General features: G+C 46.8%; 1 protein-coding gene across 15 annotated transcripts in view; it reads left to right on the top strand.

The window, feature by feature from the left end:
- LOC113933154 (zinc finger protein 300-like) overlaps positions 1-22,646 on the top strand; it is a 33,341-nt gene extending 10,695 nt beyond the window's left edge. Inside the window, exons 1-9 of one of the 15 annotated variants that reach the window (XM_027612970.1) lie at positions 3,055-3,223; positions 3,516-3,639; positions 8,128-8,251; positions 8,807-9,035; positions 11,039-11,213; positions 12,255-12,297; positions 19,157-19,283; positions 19,576-19,671; positions 21,233-22,646. In XM_027612970.1, coding sequence (XP_027468771.1) covers positions 11,158-11,213; positions 12,255-12,297; positions 19,157-19,283; positions 19,576-19,671; positions 21,233-22,308 — 1,398 coding nt within the window. In that variant the 5' untranslated portion in view covers positions 3,055-3,223; positions 3,516-3,639; positions 8,128-8,251; positions 8,807-9,035; positions 11,039-11,157 and the 3' untranslated portion in view covers positions 22,309-22,646. Of the gene's footprint in view, positions 1-3,054; positions 3,640-8,127; positions 8,252-8,806; positions 9,036-10,524; positions 11,214-12,254; positions 12,298-14,934; positions 15,093-19,156; positions 19,284-19,575; positions 19,672-21,232 lie in introns of those variants that run through there. The other 14 variants (XM_027612965.1, XM_027612967.1, XM_027612971.1 and 11 more) reach the window with 14 other exon arrangements.
- The last annotated feature ends 526 nt before the right edge of the window (positions 22,647-23,172 follow it).

Genomic DNA, 23,172 nt, shown 5'->3' with positions numbered 1-23,172 from the left:
AGGAGTAATCTAGAAGGAGCTCAGTTTTCTAACTCCCTTGGAGCTGCCCAGAGGTGTGTATGAGGGGAAAAAAAATCATCTATGATTTTTTTTTTTTAAGGCACTGTAGTTTGGCTTCTCTATTTACAGGAGTTTTATCCACATCCTAAATAATGCAGCTCTGTCCATTTTTTGTTCTCCTTTTGTAATTAGCATCGGAATGCTCCTGAATGGAGTGCTCCCATTTATTTTATTATTTGTTAAAGATTTCATTTATTTATTTATTTGAGGTGGGGAGGGTGGGGCAGAGGGGGAGAGAGAATCTCAAGCAGACTCTGTGCTCAGTGCAGAGTCCCAGGTGGGGCTCAATCTCACGACTCCGAGATCATGACTGGAACCAAAATCAAGAGTCAGACGCTGAACTGACTGAGCCACCCAGATGCCCCTGCTCCCATTTATTTTAAAGTAGTTTCCTTGTAATCTTAATAGAAGATAACCATAAGACTTTTCTTTTTCTCTCTCCTCAGAGAAGAAAAGAAAAAAATTGAATTCATAAGGAAATCTAAAGCCTTGTCTTTGGGGGGGGGGGAATAAACAAGTGATAAATCTCTGGTTGTGCTAATCAATACAAAAGAGATACCAATTTTGGGAAGACTTTCTAAAAATAGATCTGGACATTTAAAGTATGAGAAGATAACCGTAAGACTTTTATTCTCTCTCTCACTAGAGAGGAAAAAAAATTGAATTCATAAGCAAATCTAAAGCCTAGTCTTTGGGGAAAAACATAAGTGATAAATCTCTGGTTGTGCTAATCAATACAAAAGAGATACCAATTCTGGGAAAACTCTCTAAAAGTAGATCTGGACATTTAAAGTAATAGGCTTAATAAAAAAAAAAAAAAACTTAGTAAAAAACTTAAATACTGAATTAAAGAACAATCTGGAAAAAATATAGATTACCAAAATCAGTTTAACAGGAAGAAAAGAACAAAGCAAAAGACATGAAACCCCAAGAGAATTATCCTGTAAAAAGTTTCTTCACTTGGGGCGCCTGGGTGGCTCAGATGGTTAAGCGTCTGCCTTCGGCTCAGGTCATGATCGCAGGGTCCTGGGATGGAGCCCCACATCGGGCTCCCTGCTCGGCGGGAAGCCTGCTTCTCCCTCTCCCTCTGCCTCTCTCCCTGCTCCTGCTTTCTCTTCTCTCTGTATCTCTGTGTCTCAGAGGAATAAATAAAATCCTTTAAAAAAAAATAAAAAAGTTTCTTCACTCAGAAGGTTCACAAATGAATCTTTCTGAATGTTTTTTAACAGGATAATTTCTACTGTTAGTAACTTTCTCTAGAACAAAAGCTATAAAGCTTTGCGGAATCTGCAAAGGACTCAAATCCCCGATGCCCAAACCTGACACAGGAAGTGGAAACAAAAGGAGAAGCAACCTCATGTTACAAAGCAATAGGATTACTTTTTTTTTTTTTTAAAGAGCATGAACTGAATCTAACAGTGAAAGGCTCTACCCAATAAAGCAAAATGAATTCATTGATAAGCTTACTATTCAAATATATTAATAGTTAAAATTTAAATTTATATCCTTTTAATAGATTTTTAAAAAAAAATCACATGATAAAGTTCATTGCCCCTGACCGCTCTCTCACACACAATACACGTATATCCTAAAGAATATCTCTTTTAGACCGATATCATACTTGGTTATTCAAACTCTATAGACAATTCCAGCAACCTTGTAAAATCAGTACAATTTATTGGCACTATTTTATAACGTAGGATATCCCAAAGCATTAAGCTTTAATAACCTTAGCAGTATAAATGCTACAAGCATATAAAAAGCATCATCATAAGCTTTAAATTCCTTTACCTTCACTTGATGAATTTTGAAGAATAAATGTTTAATGGCAAACGATGAGGGGAATACCGCACAAAAAGACTAGCTGGCCAGAATAAACAGAAATCTACAGAAAAATATTGACAATTAATTATATCTCTGAAAATAACCAAATGAGAACAGGCAAAGGCTATTTATTCAGAGCTTGCTATATCAAAGGAGCCAGTCACTGTTCCTTGCGTTTTGGCAGAAACTCAAAGGCAGGCAGGGGAATGGGAAAGTTTTACAGTGGGGACGAAAGGAAGGCTTCCAATATGCCTTCATTGGAGGCTGGCGGGCTAACTGGAAGTGGGGCAGCCTGTGTGACGGGTTAGGGGTGTATATTCGACTTTTTCTCTGGTTGGTCCTGAGTTAGAAGTGAGGACGAACATTAGGAAAGCTGTCCTGGTTATTTGGGGCTGTCTGTTACAGAAGTGATTGTTTAGCATCCTGGATTGTTGCTGGAAATCGCGATCGGGCTTCCTGCGCTGTTTATTGCGGTCAACGGAGCTGGTTTCTGGGGGAGGTTGTGGTGGTGGTAGGTCAGAGTCCTATCTCCGTACGTGGTCTGGCCGTTGTCCACTTGTATGTTCAGTATCTCATATGTATAACTTCAGGACTGCCTTATTCTACCATGAGCTGCAGACAATATTTAGGCAAGGGTTCCCTGAGAACTGAGAATTGTTTCACGGCTTCCTCCATTGTGAAAATATTGAGAAAGGCTGCCTCTGATTCCTCATCTGTGAAATGGGCATAACGATACCTATTTCGGGACAGTCATGAGGACTGCAGGATAGGAGGTTCTTTTTACAAAATCAAGTGCCCGACATGGAGCCCCTCAGGTAGTAGTAGACTTCTGGGGAGGTGGCGTACAGACAGACAAGCCCAGGTTGGCGTCCAAACGGGGGGCCACGGGGGGACAGCCATAACCCACCCCTCAACATGGTGCAGGGCTGGGGACAGCCCGGATCCGATCCGGTGGGAAGCCCCCAGGGCGACTGCCGCCGGCAACGACGTGGGAGAGGGTGTGTTCACTCTCAGCCTGCGGGTCCACTGGGCGTCCACCGCGCCATTCCCGCCCGCCCACACCTGCTACTCCGTGGCCGGAAACGCCTGGACCACCGGCCGGAAGTACCTCACCGTGGAGGCTCCCGGGAATTGTAGTTCCGTCCAGTCCAGGGGCGTCTTGGCTGTGTCTGGAGGTCTCTGAGAGCGGTCTGCGCACTTCCGGACCCCCGGCTGACTCGCGGTGATCGGCACCGCGGACCTGGCCGGTTCTGAGGCCCCCGCGGCATCTAGGACTGGCAATTCTCTCCGCCCGAGCGGTAGAGAGGGCACGTGTGGCACAGCCACGGCTGCAGAGCTGGTGGACGCTGGGAGGGGTGCTGTGCTCGGGGGGTCCGGTGGGCGGCTCCGTCTGACGTCTACTGGGGAGGGTCGGGGTTCCTGTCTGGTTTGGGGCGGGGGCCGTGGGCAGGCTGGTCTCACTGCTTTTCTGTCGTCAGAGCCCACGGTCCGCAGGGGGCTTAGCGCGCTGGACCCAGTGACAGCCTTGGCCCCGGTGAGCTGGGGGCCAGCTCTCCCCCGAATGGTTACCCCTCTTTCCCGACGGTGGATTTGTTTCCGTCCCTTGACCCGGAGCTTCTCTGCCCATCCAGGTCCCTGAACTCCCCTGGCGCGGCGCGGCCTCCTGTGGCCGAGGAGGGACTGCTGAGGAAGAGCCCACCCCCCCCCCCCGTCCGACCCTCCGTCACTCCTTCGGACCCCACATCGCAGCCAACGGTAGGCTCTGAGCTGAGAAGGCAAGGAAGGAAGGGTGTGAAATGATTGGTATTCCATGGATCTGCGGTGTCGGTGTTCATCCGACAAACATTTGTTGAGTGTCTGGGTCAGGCACTGGGGAAGCACCGGGTCCCATCCTTGGCTAGAGCCCCTATGGAGGTGTCGGTCCCGTGAACGGATAAGGGCCACCAAGGTGTGGGTGCTCTGATAGTTATCCCTACTGGATGAACGGACACCCAGGCGGGAGGGCAGCTTCTGCTGGGGGAGGCGGGACTGAATATCAGACTTGAAATAAGGTCTCCATAGGTGCCGGAGGGGCAAAAGGGTCAGGGGTACAGAACACCCTATGCAAAGGTAAGAGGCACGAAACGTGTGGGTATTGCTGGATTTTACGCCATGGAAGAGCCTGGATGGGGGGCGTGGTGAGGCTGGAGGTGGTTTTGCCGAGCATATCAAGCTGGGCTGGGCGGTATGGACTGGGTCCCATGAGCGCCTGAGGTGTTTTAGGCAAGGCAGTGGTGTGGTGGAATTTGTCTTTGGTGTGAATATTACCAGCCGTGAGTAGAGTTGATGGGGACGGAGCCAAGGTCGTGGGGAAAGTATCTCAGGTTTGTGAAGCCGTTCCCGCGCTGGCAGGGGTGAGAGAAGGTGGGGCTGCGAGAGTGCGTCCATTTGCAGACTGTCAGAAGGCAGGAGGTGGACTCCGGATCAGTGAAGACGGTTCTTTCCCCACACTCGGCGAGGAGAGAGGGAGCCACAGTGAGGGTGCCCAGTGATGCAGAGATGGGGATGGATCTGTCTGTCTTTGAGGCTTTTCTGTTCAAGATACAGGACACGCTTGAGCTGGGTGGGGAGGGGGTGAAGCAAAACCGGTACTGTAGTCTTAAGTCTTGATAAGGCTTATCAGTTGTTTCCATTATGACTTGAATTCGGGTCTTCTTGAAGGAGGTTTTCTTCTATTACAACCGTAATTCTTTCTTAGTGTGTTCAACTAGTGACGTTAGAAAAGATCTCCAAGGTATACCAGAGTGAAAAAAGAAGGAAACTTTTTGCAGTCACCATTTAGACTGAGCAGATGTTAAAAGTTTGTTTGCTTTGGGTTTTCTAAAGAACTAAAGCCTTATAAATACCACTGGAGCTCTTTTAATATCCCCCTGCCCTTGTTCCACTTCCCTTCCTCTCTGGGTGACAACTGAGATTGCTTTATTCTTACATGTTATTTACTTACTAGATGTGAATGTGGTCATGAACAATATATTGTTTTGTGTGTTCATTACATTTGCCTGTATTTCTTTGGCTTTTTAAAATTTATTTTTAGTATTTTTTTCATATATTCCAGATCCAAATCCATTTATGGCTTATGCACATGGCAAAAATCTTGAATAGATTTTGATCGGGCCTGGTGTTTCCTTGATGGGTATATTTCTGAGTACTGATCCATTTTAATTAATGTTTAGTGGTGGTGGTGGTGGTTTTCAGTTTTCTGTTGCTTTGTCAATTTTAGGACTTGATATTTTTCTAGGAAATTGTCCAGTTTAATTTCAGATTTATGGCATTACATTGTCTATAGTGATCTCGTAACTTAAAAACCTCTCTGCTGTATCTGAAATTGTCTTTTTTCATGTCTAAAAATTGCATCTTTGCCTTCTCTTGCTTTCTTGATCAATGGTGCCTGAACTTAGTCTATTTTATTAGTTTTAAATACAAAGCAGTTATGTTACTAGTTTTAATCTTTTCGAAGAATTGATTGCAATTTTTTACTTGGGCACAACTTCATACATAAAGAAAAATCACAATGGTAGAATAGTACAGAGAATTCCTGAACATCTTTCATCTAAATTTCTCCAATATGAACATTTTACCACATTTACCCAAGTAGGGAGCTTGAGGGATTTCAGGGCCGATTAAAGAAAAAGATAGGGTCATATGACCAGGAGCACACACAAGCTTTATTTAAGTGCGCACGTTAGGGAGAGGTCCCTCGCAGCGTGAGACCATCCAGAGTTTGGGGTTCAGGGGCTGCTTCTTGGAAAGGGGACAAGGGTACCCCTGGGTATCTCTGGGTCGGAGGCGCTTGGGGTCTCTGTAGCCACATGGTATATTTCATCTATGGCTTCCAGACGCTGGCTGCTGTTGCATGGGTAGGCAAAGCAGGCAGGTCTAAATGACTAAAAAACCTGTTGATATTTGGGCTATCTTTAACATGACTGCATGTGTTAATACTGGAGTTTGGTGCTGCTGGTCTTTTGAGCTACCGGCTTCAGCCCGCTAGGGTTCCACAGAGGCCATCGTTGGCTCATTCATATACACTTGCTTTCTCCTTCTTTTCCTCTCCCCGTCATACGTGTGTGTAGGTACATACTTTGTGTGCATTTCCCAAAAACAGGGCCATTCTGTCACACAGCCACAGGATAATGATCAAAACCAGGAAATTAGCATTGACACAATTCTGCTGTCCACGGATCTTACTCACATTTCACCCGTAGTCTAAGGAAGACCCTTTTGAGTTCAAGGAGATCTCACATCACGCGTTGCTTCCCCCCCCCCGCCATGTCCCTTCGTTGTCTTTTCTCTGGAACAATTCCCCAATCTTTCATTGTCTTCAACAGAATAGCAATTTTGAGGAGTCCAGGCCAGTTATTTTGTGAAATGTTCCTCAATGTAGGTTTGTCGAATGTCTCACCATGATTAGATTCAGGTAATACATTGGTGTTAGGATTTTTTTTTAACCTGTTCTATTATTTCTTTGATTTCCTCTTTTAAAAATCTCTGCTCATACTCGTCTCTTTTATGGCTTTTGGGTTTACTCTTTTCTGTACTAGCCTCCTGTGACGAATGTCGTTAATTTTCCATTTTTATCTAACGCGTGTCTTAGGGCTGTAATTTTTTTTAAAAAGTATTTTAGGGCTGTATTTTTTTTTAAGTGTGTGTTTGTAACTATGCCTCAGTTTTGATATGTAATATTTTTGCAGTCATTGTTATAAATAATTCTGCATTCTTATAATTTTCCAGTTGTATTGCTTTTTGGTTTAGAGAGTGGCAAGTAGCATCTATGCAATATTGATTTTTTAACGTATTTACTGAGGTTTATTCTTAGCTTTTTGGGGTCAGTTTTTCTAACTATCCCAGATGTTCTTAAAAAGAAGGTACATTCTTTGATTAGCAAGTCCATTCTACTGTCTGATCCCATACGTCGAGCTTTTAAATTGTTATTCAAATGTTGTATACTCTTACTATTTATTTTTTTGTATCTGGAATCTTCGTTTCTAAAAACATGTGCTAGAATCTTTTCACTGTGATAGAGCATTTGTTGGTTTCCCCCGCATGTTTCACGTGCGTTTGAGCTACATATGCATCCTGTCCGTGTGCTGGTGCGCGTAGACCCAAGATCAAGTTGGCTTCTGCCCCTTGCTTTGTCTCTGCAGTGGGGGGTTCTTTCTTGCTTTGTGTATGTCTCATATTTTTTTTTCTTTTTTTAAATGAATGCCGGGCATTGTGCGTAGGAGTAGAGACGTCTGCTCCCCTGTCGCTGGGCGCGCGGGGCTGGGACGCAGGAGGTTGGTTGCTGCAAGACTGGTCAGGAGTAGACAGGCCTGGCATTTGCTGTTCCTCTGGTTCCCACTGTCAGGCCCCGGCCACTAGCCTCACGTTTCGCTGGCGTTGCTCTGTGCTTCGGTGGGCTGGTCACTGTTCTCCGCTGTGACTTTCTCCCCACACTGGTGCTCCTGCTTCTTCCTCAGTGCTGCCTGGGCTGGTGGTGGAGGGCCCTGCGTGCCTGAGTCGTGGGGCTGGGGCCTCCCGCTATGGTAGGGGCCTAGGACACATGCCCGCCCCCTCACATGGGAGAGGGTTTTTTCCCCCCTTTTCCTGTCCGGAGCCGTAGGTCTTACCCGTGCTCCGAGAGCAACAGGTTTTGTTGCCCTTTCCTTTGGCAGCGTAAGGCTTTGCTTCTCAGGAGGGAAGTTTCTGGAAGGATGGGGCTTCCCCGGGTTTCCCATAATGGCAGCCACTCTGCTCCTCCAGACCTTCACTACCCAGGGAGTCTCTCTGTGGTCTCCCGCCCAGCCCTAAGCCTTCTCCTGAGCCCCCAGTGGAGGGCTGCGTCCCAGATTACCACAAATCCAGTGCTTTAAAGCGACACCCACTGTACCTCGCAGCTCTGCACAGTCCAGGGGGACATGACTGGCTGGGGCTCCACTCAGGTCTCCCAAGGCCAGAATCAAGGTGTGGGACGGTGGGCCTCTTTTGCGGGGGGCTCGCGGCAGAGCCTGTTCTAGGCTCACGGGGGCCGGCAGAAGTCGGTGTCCAGCGGTTTGAGGCCCCAGGCCCCTGATTCCTGGCTTGCTGTCAGCTGAGGTTTCTCTCAGCTCTGCACATGGGGTGGTGCGGGGTCCTTCTTGTGTTTCCACTCCCTCCGCCCCTGGTTGGAGGTAAATGTCCTGCTCATGTTCTCATGTGAGTCTCGCCATACCGTCTATTTATTTGCAGGTGTTCTTAGTGTCTGGCAAAGTCTTAGAATCAGCCTGGGACAAGGTGGCTCAGTCTGCATATTCCAGCTCCTTTGTACCCCCAGACCGCCGCCTGGAGGCAGGAGCTGAGCCTCCAGCCCACGGTAAGTTCTCAGCAGGACAGCAGAGCTTTGCCAGTCCTCAAGCCCCGGGCTCCCTACCGATAGGATAATAGGATAATTCTCGGAAAGGTGACCCGGGGAGCAGCAATCTACTTTGGAAGCAGGGCGCCCTCTCTGAGCTCCCCCTCGTAGCTTAGGGCTGAAGCTGGAGGTCCACGCAGTACGGGGCAGCCCCCAGAAAAGCGTCCCTAAAACAGCCGAGGACCCACTTGCTGACAGTGAATTTGGGGGATGCCACCGTATCAGGGGATCATCTAGGATTTGGTTTAGGGGAAGGTTTGCTAGAAGGAGAGGGGATCCCCTGCTTTAGGGTGAGAAACAGGAATGAGGGAAGGGATCCCCATGACTCTCAGAGGACGGCTCCCCGCCCCGATCTCTCTACACTCAGGTGCATTCACTGTCCCAGCACCCCCCCACCCCTGCCCCCACTGCCCCGCACTCTATGGCTTGTAAGACGTAGACCCTCCTCGTGTAGTCAAGGCATAGAAGTTGCTTTCTTAACCTAAGAGTATTTCATTTTTCCTTCTCATATTAAAGACGAAAGAAAATGCGCGTGAGAGAGGTGTTCAGAGCCACCCAGCTTACTAGAGGCCGAGCCAGCACTAGCGCCCAGGGCTCCCGTCCGCCAGGCGGGGGCTTCCTCCCGTGCGCCTCAGGTCATCGCTAAAACCCGTCCCTTCCCACCTTCCACCCCTTCAGACCCTCCCACGGATTTCCTCTCCTCCAGGGGAAGGACTCTGATAGGCGGTCATGGAGAGAAAACCCAGTAAGATGATATATGTATATTTTTATGAAATAATTGAAATATTGAAGAGTGAGCACATGTTGATTGTCTAAAAACAATTTTTAGAAAATGACACTATGTCAAAGCAAACAGATCCTACCATGCGGAGGTCACCGTTGTTAACATTTTGTGTGTTTTGTACGGAATTTTTTTCTTTATATGTTTTTACAAAAACCCATTCCACGTGCTGAAATTGGATGTACACAAACAGGAAACAGTAGAGTGTCCCCTCTGCCCATGGTTTTGGACCCACGCTGTTGGGTCTGCCTTCCTGTCCTCATTTCCCGGGGGCGCCATGACAGAGTACTGCAGACTGGGGCGGCGTGAAGCGCAGAGATGTGATCTTTCTCAGCTCAGGCATGGGCGGGGCCGGTTCCTTCTGAGGCCATGTTGGGGCACCTCCTCGGGGCCTCTCCCCTGCTTCTGGGGGGCTTGCCGGCAGTCCTTGGCATTCCTGCCTTCATCTTCCTTGATGTTCTCCCTGTTCCCCAGTTTCCCCTTTTTACAAGCATGCCAGTCACACTGGGTCGGGGCCCCCTCCACGATCATGTGCAAAGACATTATTTCTAAATTAGGCCACATTCTGAGGTCCTAAGGGCTAGGATCCCTGACGTATCTTCTTGGGGAGACAGAGTTCAAGCCAGAACACGTCCCTGCCAGGATGAGCTCTCCAGTAACCCAGAGCAGTTCATCACGTGAGGCTGTGATGGAGACCGGTCTCTCCTCGGCTGGTTGCCGTTGGTCGAGTGAACAGCTCCCGCTCCCGCCCAGTTTCGAGCTTCTCCCTCTCCCCCCCGCAGGGCTGCAGGTCTTCATCCCCAGATGGAGGGCCGGTGATCTCTTCTGTCTCTGCTCCTCCTTGACCCCTCCTTCTCCTCAGTGGACGGCTTCTTTCTCCACCAGGGGCAGGGCAGGAGGAGGGGAAAGTAGCACAGACGCCTCCTTGCTTGGTGTTTTTGGTAGCTTCACCTGCCTAGCTGGCTGCCCTCCGTCACGCTGGAGGCCACCTGGTGGCCTTTTGGGGGTGCAGAGCCTGTGACAGCGGCAGGGGCTCTCTGGCGGACCTCGGGGCCCGCCCCCAGCTCCTGGTTCAGTGGTCCCGCTTCTCCATGTCCTTGCTGTAGAGCTCATGCCCACCTACCTTCCCGTCCTCCCCGTGCCGCCGGCAACTCTCGCATCCTGGTTCCAACACACGCAGGCCATGCGGGGGGCTCCTGTTCCTGCCCCCCTCTCCTCACCTGGTCACCACGGTGGCCTTTGCCGGCCTCTCACTTCTGAGCTCCTCGGCTGCGAGGCTGACTGTCGCTGCGGGGCTCCCGCGTGCACACAGCTTTCCCCGGAGCACCTGCGCCCCGTCGGCTGAACCGCCATGTGCTCGAGAGTTTCTGCAGCTGGGCACACAGCCAGCCTGGGGGGGTGGGGCAGCAAGGTTATCCCCCCCGCCAACTTTTTGCAGGCTCCCTCTGGTTCTCTTGCAACCACCCCTCTTGGCATGGGAGGGAAGCAGAACCCCACATACACCTTCAGTAGACACCTCTCCTTCCGCCGTTCCTTCTCCAAAGGGAGGCATCTGTTAGGTTGGGTCTAGCAGCTCCCCCCGGAGAATTTGGGGTGTTTGGGAATTTAGCTAAAACTCCAGGCACCTAGGAACATCCCATCCATCTACCTGATACCCATCTGTGAATCATGTGCTTATGGATTACGTATTCTCCTTTTTTTTTCTTTTCCCCACTTACTGGTATGGCCAGAAGAGATTTCCATGTCCGATAATTTCTTGTGTGATAGTTTAAATTGATTCGTAGCATGGCATGCTTTAATTGTTATCAAAATTGATTAACTAATCTCTTATTTTTAAGCACTTAGGTAGTCTCCAATTAAAAACAAAAACACCCTCAGAATTCTTTATGGAGTTACTGTAATTCTAGAGTTTTAGTGTCTCTGCAGACTTCTTGGACCCAACTCCCGTGTGTCTCTATCCTGAGTAGGAACATACCTAAGACCAGCCTCGTGTGTGTTCAGGAGAGAGATAGGTGTGGGGTCCCGTTGATGCTTCCAGCCACAGTAAATTTGCTCCTGAACCTTCGTGTTCCTGTTCCCTGGCAGAATGAGGAAAGGAGGAAGAGGGCTCAGGAGAAGCCATCAGATCTTGTCCCATATTTGGTAAGTGGCAGAGCCAGACCGGGACTGCTTCCCGGGCAGAGGTCAGCACAGGTCAGCCAGGGTGGTTGTCACTAACAGTGACTGTGGACAGAGCACAGCCACGGGACGAGGAGCACAGAGAACACAGCAGGTCCAGGATGGGCTACAGGGCCCCGCTTCATCGCCCCCCGCCTGCCGTAGCTGAACTCCATTTAACGGACTCTGACTTCAGGAACCCATTTTTATATTTTCCTGGGAGTCGTCCTCAACGTCTGCCAGGGGCAGGACTGGTGACAAGCTTTGGGTTAGAAGCTTAGTAGACAACGGATGTTTAAAAAATAACGTTTATATACGAAGTGCCTGTTTATCATAGAAAAAGTTAGTAGATTCATCTAAGGACAAAGAGTATTTTAGAAAGTGGTTGTGACCCAACTGCCCAGAGCTAACTGCTACTAGCTTTTTGTCTTACATCATTTCAGAGATTGTTCTGCGTGAGTGTGTGTGCGTGCATCTGGGTGTGTGGGATCAAATAGTTTTCAGCCACCTGTTTTCAGTGATGAGTATGTTATCACTAAAATAGTTTTCCATGATTTTATTTTCATTAGCTACGTAACGGTTCATTTCCCTTTTGGAGGTCGTGTGTTTATTTAACTCGTCCTCCTTCATTGGATATTTAGTTATTTTCTGTTTTATTTCAGAGTTTTAACAAAATGTAATAAACATCTTGGCGGCTAACTCTTTGCCTAAACTCATGACTGTTTCTTCAGAAAAAATTTCTATTAAATTTCTGGGGAGCGAGGGGAGGGGTTAGTAAATTGCACACTGATGAGTGAGACACAGATACGTATGTGGATTAAGTAGAAAAGAAAAATCCAGATTGAACCCTCACACAGTTGGGTCCCCATCACACGCCAAGGCGAGGGCGTTGTGTGATGGTGGGGTCCTTGGGGGAAGCCTGTCCTCCCCCTGTGCCTGGAGGCGAGGGTGGTGGCAGATGATTCAGAGGCTGGGGGTGAGCTTGGTCTCTCACGTCCTCTCCCCACCCCGTCTCTGCTTCCACAGGTGTCTGCTTTTCCCGGCCCGTCAGGGAAGGACCATGTGCCAGGTGAGTACGGCATTTCTTTTATTTATTTCTTTAGATTTATGTATTTGATAGAGTGAGAGCACAAGCAGGAGGAGGGGCAGAGGGAGAGGGAGAAACAGACTCCCTGCCGAGTGGGGAGCCCCACGTGGGGCTCAATCTCACAACGCTGAGATCACGACCTGAGCCGAAATCAAGAGTCAGACGCTTAACCGACTGTGCCCCCCTGGCACCCCGTGGCATTTCTTTATACTGCACTTTGCTTTACCAGGGGGTTTCGGGGATGCTTCTAAGAATGCATCCAGTAAAAACAATGCACACAGGACCCAGGATCACTGAGGATGGGAAGCAAGTAGAAGAAGGAAGCCATGCGAAGGGCCGGGCGGGTAGAGTTAGGAGCTGCTCTATAAACTTGTGTCTGACATTGCCGGCACTTTCAAAAGACAGATTCCATCCAATATATTGTCTTGTGTTGTCTGCTTGGGACTAGCATGTCAGCTTCTTAGAGGAAATAAAGCTGTTTTTGGTATTGAGGAGTTTATGTGACGGGACTTGGCATGTGAGGTTCGCAGGCGGGGTCCGCAGTAATGGCGACACCGCGGCAGACGCACCAGCAAATCTCCTGTGACTTTTCTTTCCATAGAAACAGTGGGTCTTACATCAGTGCGGAAATCTGTGATTGCGGTTGCTTCAGGAATCAAAATCCACGGTTCTATGTAAACAGCCTTGTGATGTCAGACTGACCCAGAGGAAACCCTGCATTGTGCAGAGGAAGGAACGAGTAGCATGTTCGGCCAATTCTTTTTCACAGTAGTGTTTTGACACAGATGGAGAGCGAACAGCTCAGTCTCAGTCTTTGGCATCTGCCCTTTGCCCCCTCTCTTATGGGGCCACTGTGATCTTCAGATTTCGGTGACGTTGTCCGCTCCCAGCCTGTCTTCATTCTCAAATTAGTTGTGACGGGCCCCTCTCTTTACCCCGGGCCCAGGAACTCATGAATGGGAAGTGTGCCGGCCCAGAATCCACGTTTCAAGAGCCAGAAACCCAGCTAGAACTAGTTTAGGGTGAACCCAAATCTAGGCGGTACCCGGACTGTGGGAGGAGCAGGTATGCAGCTGGGACTCAGAGACAGTCACACCGAGGAGTGCAGGTGTTGCCCGGAGCCTTTCCGGTCCCTTGCCTCTGCGTCTGTGACTTCCTTCTCTCATAGTGACGTCATCCGTGTGGCCCGAAGTAGGCGTGGCCCACACCCCACACTTACGAGTTCTGCCAGAGATAGGGACCAAGTCCCCTCTCGTGGAGCCCGTTTGCACGGTCTTTGGGAGAGATTCAGATTAGCCCAGCTTAGTGCACGTCTAGGGCTGAGAGGCAGGGTCTGGGCTTGGGGTGCCGGAGGGAGCCTGCTTGCCGAGGAGGAAGCCGAGGCCTCGTGGATGGATGTTACAGCTGTCCACTCCAGGAAGAAAGGCGTTCTCGGGGTCTTGGTTTCTGGCTTGGAGACCTGTCTTAATGAGAGTGTCTGTGCCTAAAAAAGCCGGGACCATCTGGATGTTTGACAGCAGGAACATCTGGGCATATGAGAGGGTTGAAAACGAGGTGGCAGCTCCACAGCCCTTCTCAGAGGAGAGAGCTGCCTGCATCTCTATGTGGTCGGACCCGTAATTGGGCCGGAGGTTTCATCTGTGCCTTTTGGGGAAGCTGTTACTTTGCAGGAAACCAAGCCTCACTGTGAACTGCTCCTCAGGGCTACGCGCAACAGAAACGCTGACAATAAAAATTATAAATCTCCACCTGTTGAACGCTTATGTGCAGGCCTCTGCGTTTTCCATATGTTATTTCACGAATGAACCTGTGAGATAGGTATTCTTAACCCCTCCTCCGGCTTTACAGATGGACAAACAGAGGCTGGAGATACTAAGCAAGTTGCCTGGGATCTCACGTCTATCAGGCAATGGAGTTGGGATGTGAATGCGGACAGACAGACAGACAGGCCTAGAACTGCCTGTTCAGTCACCCTGAGTGATTGAACTGCACTGTAGTTTTATCTGCCCTACACACAGCCCCAGCAGAGGAACCCAGGCAGTGCTTCTGCTGTCGAATATGGTAGCCGGCAGCCACAGGTGGATACTGAGCACCTGAAGAGTGGCTAGTGGGGCGGGGGACCTGAATTTTTCATTTCCATTTAAATTTTATTCTTATTTTTTAAAGATTTATTTATTTATCCAAGAGAGAGGGAGAGAGAAACCCAAGCAGACTCCACGCTGAGTGTGGAGCATGGAGCCCGATGTGGGGCTTGAACCCACGACCCTGAGATGAGACCTGAGCTGAAACCTAAGAGTTGGACGCTCAACTGCATCGACTGCGCCACCCAGGCACCGTTTAAAACGGAATCAGAGTAAAATACTTTCCCATCAAAGACAAGTTTGTTGTTTTTAGAGGACTACATTTCATGAAAGTGAAACTGGAAATATAGTGTCTGAATTGAGATGTACTGTAAAGTGGAAAACACCCACCAGGTTTCAAATATATGGTATGAAAAAGAATGAAAAGTGTATCAGTAATTTTAAAATAATTCTATATTGAAATGATAATATTCTGGATATATTAGACTAAAAGATCTTATTAAAATTAATTCATTTCCTTTTTTACTTAAAAGGTGACTAGAAAATTCTGTTTTTTAAAACCACTCTATGGAGGTATTATTGACATGCAAATGGGGCACAGCTTGATGAGTTTAGAGATAAGTGTGCATCCATGAAACCATCACCACAGACTTAAATCCATCACCTGCAAAAGTTTCCTCCAGCCCCCTTTCTGATGTATGTATTGTATGTATGTATTTTTTTCTTTTTGTGGCAGGAGCATTTAACATAAGATATGCCCTCTTAGCAAATTTATAAGTACACAATGCAGGGTGGTTATAGACACTGCGCTGTACGGTAGATCTTCAGAGCTTCCCCATCTTCCATAGCAAACACTGAGCCCCTAACCAACACCTTCCCATTGCCCTGCCCCTCCCAGCCCCTGGTACCCACGGCACTGCTCTCTAGTTCTAGGAGTTCGGCCATTTTAGAGCCCTCATAAAAGTGAGGTCATGCAGTATCTGTCGTCCTGTGTCTGATTTATTTCGTTAAGCATAATGTCCTCCAGGTCCATCCGTGTTGTCCAAAATGAAGGGATTTCCTTCTCTCTCGTGGCCAGTATTCCACAGTATGTATACACCACATCATCCGTTCATCCACTGACGGACACTTAGGTGTTTTCCATCTCTAAGTTACTGTGAATGCTGCTGCATTACTTCTTCCTTCCTGATTTGGATGCCTTTTCTTTCTTTCTCTTGCTGGATTGCTCTGGCCGGACTTCTAGTACTGTGTTGAATCGGAGAGGCAAGAACGGGCACCCTTGCCTTGTTCCAGGTCTTAGAGGGAAAGCTTTCACCACTGAGTATATTAGCTCTGGGCTTTTCATAAATGGCCTTTATCATGTTGAGATAAGTTCTTTCTATTTTTGCTGAGAGCTTTTAATCGTGAAAGGGTGTTGAAGTTTGCAAAATGCTTTTTATGCAGCTCTTAAGCTGATTTTGTGATCTTTATCCTTATTCTGTCAATGTGGTGTCTCCTGTGGATTTTCATGTGTTGAACCATCCTTGCATCCCAGGGATAAACCCTGCTTAGTCATGGTGTCTGATCCTTTTACTGTGCTGTTGAATTTGATGTGCTAATATTTTGTTGAGGGTTTTTGCATCTATGTTTATGAGGGTTATTGGCCTATAGTCTTCTTTTGTGTGATGTCTTTAGTTTTGGTATCAGAGTGATGCTGGCCTTGTTGAGCAAATTTGAAGTGTTCCCCCTTTTTCTGTTTTGGAAGAACTTAAGAAGGATTGGTACTATTGTTTAAATTTTTGGTAGAATTCACTCATGAAGGTCCTGGGCTTTTCTGTTAAGAGTTTTTTGGTTACTTCGTCATTCTTTTTATGTGTTACCGGTGTGCTCAGGCTTTCTGCATCTTCTTGATTCAGTATTCGTAGGTTGTATTTTTTTTTTTTTTTTAGAATTGTGTTTATTTTCTCTAGGTTGTCCAATTAGTTGGCATAGAATTGTATATCATAGTTCTTTTTTATTTCTGTGGCATCAACTGTAATGTCCCCTCTTTCATTTCTGATTTTATTTATTCCAGTCTTTTTTTTTTTCCTTAGTCTAGCTAAGGGTTTGTCAATTTTATCATTTCAAAAAACCAACTCTTAGTTTTATTTTTTTCTATTCCCTATCTCATTTGTTTCTGCTCTAATCTTTATTATTTCCTTCTGCCAATTTGGGGCTTAGTTTGTTCTTTTTCTAGAGGTGCAAAGTTAGATTGTTTATTTGAGATCTTTTTTCTTTTTTAACGTAGGTGTTCATTTCTACAAAATGAACTTAGTACTGCTTTTGCTGTATCCCTTAAGTTTTGGTCTGTTGTGTTTTCATCTGTCTTAAGATAATACAATTTCTTTTTTGATTTCTTTTTTTTTCCAAAGATTTTATTTATTTATTTGACAGAGAGAGACACAATGAGAGAGGGAACACAAGCAGGGGGAGTGGGAGAGGGAGAAGCAGGCTCCCTGCTGAGCAGGGATCCCGATGCGGGGCTCGATCCCGGGACCCTGGGATCATGACCTGAGCCAAAGGCAGACGCTTAACCAACTGAGCCACCCAGGCACCCTCCTTTTTGATTTCTACTGTGACCCAGTGATGTCTAAGGATATATTAATTTCCAATATTTTTGAATTTTCCCCTTTCTATTATTGATTTCTAGTTTCATTTCATTGTGATTAGAAAAGATACTTGGAATGATTTTAGTCTTCTTAAGTTTGTTAAGACTTGTTTTGTGACCTAGCTTATGATCCGTCCTGGAGAACATTCTGTGTGCTCTTGACAAGAATGAGTATTCTGCTGCTGTTGGGTAGAAGGTTCTGTAAATATCTTTTAAGACTATTTGGTCTATCGTGTTGCTCATTTCTGTTTTCTTGTTGATGTTCTGTCTAGACAATCTATCCATTATTGAGAGTGGGCTGTTTAAGTCTCTTATTAGTATTATAATATTTTCTGTTTCTCCCTTGTGATTTGTCAATGTTTGCTTTATGTATTTAGGTCCTTTGATGTTGGGTGCATATGTATTTAAAAATGTTATATCTTCCTGTTGAATGGACCCTTTCTTAATTATAAAAGGACTTTGTCTCTTGTGACAGTATTTGACTCAAAGGCTATTTTGTCTGATACAAGTATAGCCAGACCAGCTCTCTGTTGATTACCTTTGCATGGCATGGAATGTCTTTCTTCACCCCTTCACTTTTACCCAGTATGTGTCCTGAAGTCTAAAGTGAGTCTCTTGTAGACAGCATATAATTGGGTCTTTTTTTTTTTTTTTTTTTACCCATTCAGCCACGCTATGTGTTTCAATTTCTGGAGCTGAGTTTATTTACATTTAAAGTAATTGCCAGTAGGTAAAGACTTACTATTGCCACTTTGTTCATTGTTTTCTGTTCTGTAGTTTCTTTGTTCCTTTCGTCCTCTCTTGTCTTTATTGTGGTTTGAGGATTTCTTGTAGTGATATGTTTTGATTCTTTCCTCTTTATTTTTGTGTATCTATTACAGATTTTTTTTGGTGTGGTTACCATGAGGCTTGCACTAAACATTTCTTAGTTTTAGCCATCTCTTTTAGCCTGATAACTTCAATCACATATGGCAACTCTACACTTTACTTCCTCACACATTCGTACTTTGTTATTTAGGTCAGATTTTACTTTTATATTGTGTTTCCATTAATATTATAGTTATTCTTATCTTTTTGCCTTTTAACTTCCATACTTGTGTTAAAAGTGATTTACACACTGTTACAGTATTACCACATTCAATATAAATTAATTTGGTGTTTTGGTCCTTAATTCATACAGAGAGAGAGAAGATGAAGGAGAAGGGGAAAGAGAGCCAAGCCCTGTTCTGCATTTGTGGAATCTTTTCTCTGTTTTCCTCTTGTTGCTACCTTAATTTTGACCATATCTCATGTCATTGATTATAATTGTGTCCTAATTTTATTTACTTATTCTCCCCCAGTGATTCCCTACCTTTTTCTACATCCCATCATCTCTTGTAGCTCCCCTCCTTAAATACCGTGATGGGAGTCCCCATTGCCTTATAGGAGAAAAACCCTTTGTCTTGTGATCTGCATGCTCTCTCTATTCTCTCTCACTCTCTCACACACATACACACACATTATATTCTACATTGTCATTCCCAAGTATTTGCGATTCCTACCAGATTTTTTTTGTGACTCCTTGCCTTTGCTCATGCTATGCCTCTTGATAGAAAATATCCTTCAGACATCAGGACATGCTGTTGATCTTTCATGATTCTGCTCAAAGGCAGCCTCCAGTGAAGCTTAACTTGACATCGGGACATTGAATTTGACTGCTGTCTTTGTGTCTGTTCTGTCCTTAATATACTTCCATCATAGCCTCTGGTGTAATCATACCATACGGAAGTCTTATGTTTATCTCACTCCACCAGACTCTGAATGCCTTTAGAGCAGGAGTAATGTTGCATTCAGCTTTCAACCCCAAGCACCAGGTGGAATGCCATTAACCTACCAAATCTGTAGATGTTCACGCATTGAATGAATGAATGAATGAATGGATAAATAAATAGAGATCCAGGAGTGAGATCTTTTCTAATGATCTTTTTCTTCTCTTCCATAAAATGTAGTACAGAGTTAGGGGCATGCTAAGCTTCCTAAATCACTTAACATGGGGAAACCTGACATCGAAGGTGGTAAGATCCACCACCTCTACACCTTTGCCATGGTACTCTGTGCCAAGCATTCCAGATTAATCAGAAACATGTTGTTCCAGGGGTCACTGTCATTCAGAGACGTGGCCGTGGGCTTCACCCGAAAGGAATGGCAGCAGCTGGACCCCACACAGAGGACACTGTACCGGGACGTGATGCTGGAGAACTACAGCCACCTGGTCTCAGTAGGTGAGGAGAGCTTCCCGTGTTTCCCGGTTCTGTCTGTCTGTCTGAACTCCTTTCTTTTCTCAGTTATGCAAAACCTCTCAAGGACTAAGCATGGTTTGGCCTTGGGTTTCAGTTGTCAACAAGTCTGGCTCTCATCTCACCCACTTTATTTGTGAATTTATCTCCCAAGCGAGATACCCCTTCTTCAACCAAGATGTAAATGTTCATTGAGCCACCCAAACCTTCTGCTTCCTTAGATGACCCACGTGGCTCAGCATAAATCCTCATAACCAGGGATATTTCTCATCAACAGGGTGTCAAGTCACCAAGCCAGCTGTGATCTCCAGGTTGGAGCAAGGGCAAGAACCATGGATGGAGGAGGAAGAAATCCTCAGATGGAGCTTTCCAGGTGAGAGAGGAGCAGCTTGCAGCCAGGGGGCCCCGGGCGGTGGGGGGGCGGCAGTGGACATCCGGTTGGTCACAGAGCAGAACTTCGGGTGGGTTTTTGTTTCAGACCTTGGATGTTTGCAAGCAACTGTGGACGTTTGGCCTGAGACCTTGAGTTGCCCCAAATGACTCCTGCTACCTACACACATCACACATCACTACATGATCACTCTCCTTTCCCTGGGTTTTAGAGAAAGACCTGTTTTTATTCTTTTATTCGACTCGACTGTCCCCATCTGAGACCTTGCTTGCTCAGTTTTTCTCTAGAATCTTCAGTCTGATTTCTCGCATGGTTACGAAACAGACTTTCCCATGTTTTCAGGGATTTGTAGATTGCCACTATTTTAAAATAACTTATTTTGTGCCCCTCATTTTTATTTTTGTTGTCTTTTCTTTTACTGTGAAATGCCTCAAAAACTTAATCTCTCCCTTTTATGTGATTTTAAATGCCTCTTCTTTCAAAACATGTAATATGGCCCCATTTGCCTTAATAGGTCATAAATGAAACTCCTTTCTCCCCACGCCAGTATAATCCCATGGGGAGAAGAGCGTTTATCTTATTTGTTCTTATTCTGTGGGACACACATCATGGACACTGACTAACTCCCTCTTCCTTCCAGGACCTTTTATCCTTCCAGGGTCTTTTATCAATCATTTGTTTCAGGGACATTGTTACTAATCAGGGGTGCACACCAGAATCACCTAGGGAGCTTTAAAAACACCCCCTAGCTGGGTCCCAACCCAGAACACCCTGGTGTAGGCAGGGTGGAAGATCAGTAGGCATTGATTTTGTCCCTTAGGAATTCAGCTATGGGACTCAAGGAACTTCAGCATTTCTAAACCGAGGAGCTCCTTGGTTGCTTTGGTTGTGGGTGTGAGAGGTGAAACACAGGTACAGTTTGTGGTTTAAAATGTAAAAGAAGCTAAAAGCAAATGAGGATCCAAGCACGGGATGCAGAATCTGACATTTAAGAATCTCAGCGTGTTTGCCACAGTGACGTGGACAGCAACATGCCCACTATCTTTCCGGTTTTTCTCTCACTCCCTTTTACTTGTGTGTCTTCATCTTCTTCCCAATTGACTGTGTCATACTCGTTAGTAGCAAAGCTAGTTATATTTAGTGTCCGTGTTTTATCCCCTTTTTTCCTTTCAAATGCCAAGGGATGGGGCGCCTGGGTGGCTCAGTCAGCTGGGCACCCGACTCTTGATTCCACCTTGGGTTGTGCGATTGAGCCCTGTGTTGGGCTCCGTGCTCGGTGCGGAGTCTGCTTGGGATTCCCTCTCCCTCTGGCTCTCCCACGCATGCTTACTGGCTCTCTAAAATAAATAAGTAAATCTTTAAAAAAAAAAAAAAAGCTGAGGTACTAGGACGTGTTTGGCTCACGATTGTGATGACTGATTCTCGGCAATGAGGTCTGCAACCACAAAGTTAATCTCCCTCCTAAGTGTTTCTGAAGTCATGTAGTTCTGCGATGTGATCCCGGAAAGATTAACAAGTTTGTGTCATTTTTTTTTTTCCCTAGAAGAAATTTTGCAAGTTGGCCGTCCAGTAGGTAGACAACAGGAACACCAAGACAAACTTCTGAGGCACGTTACATTCCTAGACAAGCAAGAACCAACCAAGAAAGGGCACCGCGAGGGTGACACAATTGAAAAGACAGTCTGTCAGGACACAGACCTTGCTCCTTCAAAACAGCAGGTCCATACATGTGACTCGTGTGGAATGAGTCTGCCATGCAAAGTGGATGTTAGTCCCAATGCCTACCTTGCGAGAAGGAGATTTGAGTGTGATGGACAGGGGAACTTGTTTCTCTACTCCAAGCTCGAAACTCCCCCTTCCGGAGTGCGGCCTCGTGAGTGTGACCAGTGCAGGAAAGCCCTCCACCAGGACCAGGCCCTGAGTGCCCACCGGGGAGCTGGCAGCGCCGAGAGAGCCCACAGGTGCCCGCAGTGTGGGAAAGGCTTCTCCTGCGAATCGGAACTCAGTGCACACCTGGGGGTGCACGGGGGCAAGCAGCCCTCTGCACACGGGGCACAGGGGCTCAGCTGCAGGGTTAGCCGTGGAGGTCACCCCAGAGAGAAACCCAGGGGAGACGGCCGCGGCAGGACAACGCCATCTCAGAAGACGAGCCTGTCGGTGCCTGCTGCAGCTCTTGCTGGAGGAAAGCCCTACAAGTGCTCCGAGTGCGAGAAGATGTTCTCCCACAAGTCCCGCCTCATCGAGCACCACCGGTCTCACACGGGGGAGAAGCCCTATGGCTGCAAAGAGTGCGGGAAGTCTTTCTCGCGCAAGTCGTGCCTCATCATCCACCACCGCATCCACACCGGGGAGAAGCCCTATGGCTGCAGCGAGTGTGGGAAGGCCTTCTTCCAGAAGTCGCACCTCATCCTGCACCAGAGGACTCACACGGGCGAGAAGCCGTACAAGTGCAGCGAGTGTGGGAAAGCCTTCTCGCAGAACTCCTGCCTCATTATACACAAGCGAACTCACATGGGCAAGAAGCCCTACGAGTGCTCCGAGTGTGGGAAGACCTTCTCCCAGAAGGCCAACCTCATCCGCCACCACAGAATCCACACCCGGGAGAAGCTGTACGGGTGAAAGGAGAGCTGGGCTTCGGCCCGAGTCATGGAACGTCCGCGAATGTCACACCTCTGGATGTTGTGAGTGTGGAAAACCCTTCTGCAGGAAGTCCAGTGCCATGGGTGTGCAAGGGATGCATACCGAGGTGAAATTCGACCAGTCTGGAGAATTAGGAAGAGCCTGTCTCTTAAAACCATGACAGGAGGGTAATGATGCTCTAGAGTGATATATTTTTATAGGCTATGCCTCATTATAAAGTCTATCTATCTGCATTAACTGTGGCTATGGAGCTTTGAAGTCTGTGAATAAATTAAATCATTAAGACAACAGATCTAATAAACATCAGAGCAATCCCAGGGAGCATGTAGGGGTTATGTTCCTGAGGATGCTGCCTAGAAAGAATCTGATTTATTTTTAAGCCACATTGGTAATTGAACATAAGTGTGAACTTGTTAGGCATACACACCGGAATAGAATGACCTCTATCAGGATGTCTCACATGAAATCATACCTTTTCGTCTCTGTGATGTACACTATGCCCAGAACAATAAGAGCTTATTATTAAACCAGGACTCCAGACATCATACCAACATCCCATTCCATTTTTTGTTTACTTGCTGGATCTGAAAACCAGCGATTTAATGACATCTCCTGAGGATCCCTCCACCAACTGGCTCATAATTAGGTTTCATTTTGTGTAAGGTTAGAACTCCCTTTTCTGGCAAAATGGTGGACCACCTGAGGCAAAAGCCATTCCACCGTAAACGACCAGAAATGGTGACCAGTAATAGATAACATTCTTTTAAATGCATAGTTCAGCTGGCAAGAAAACCAGTGGAGTCTCCGGGTGCCAGCGAGGTAAGCTGAACGGAGAGCCAAAGA

This window comes from Zalophus californianus, chromosome 10 (genome assembly GCF_009762305.2).
Source record: "Zalophus californianus isolate mZalCal1 chromosome 10, mZalCal1.pri.v2, whole genome shotgun sequence".
NCBI lineage: Eukaryota > Metazoa > Chordata > Mammalia > Carnivora > Otariidae > Zalophus > Zalophus californianus.
The sequence above is the reverse complement of the archived record's forward strand: the minus strand, read 5'-3'. Positions and strand labels throughout refer to the sequence as shown.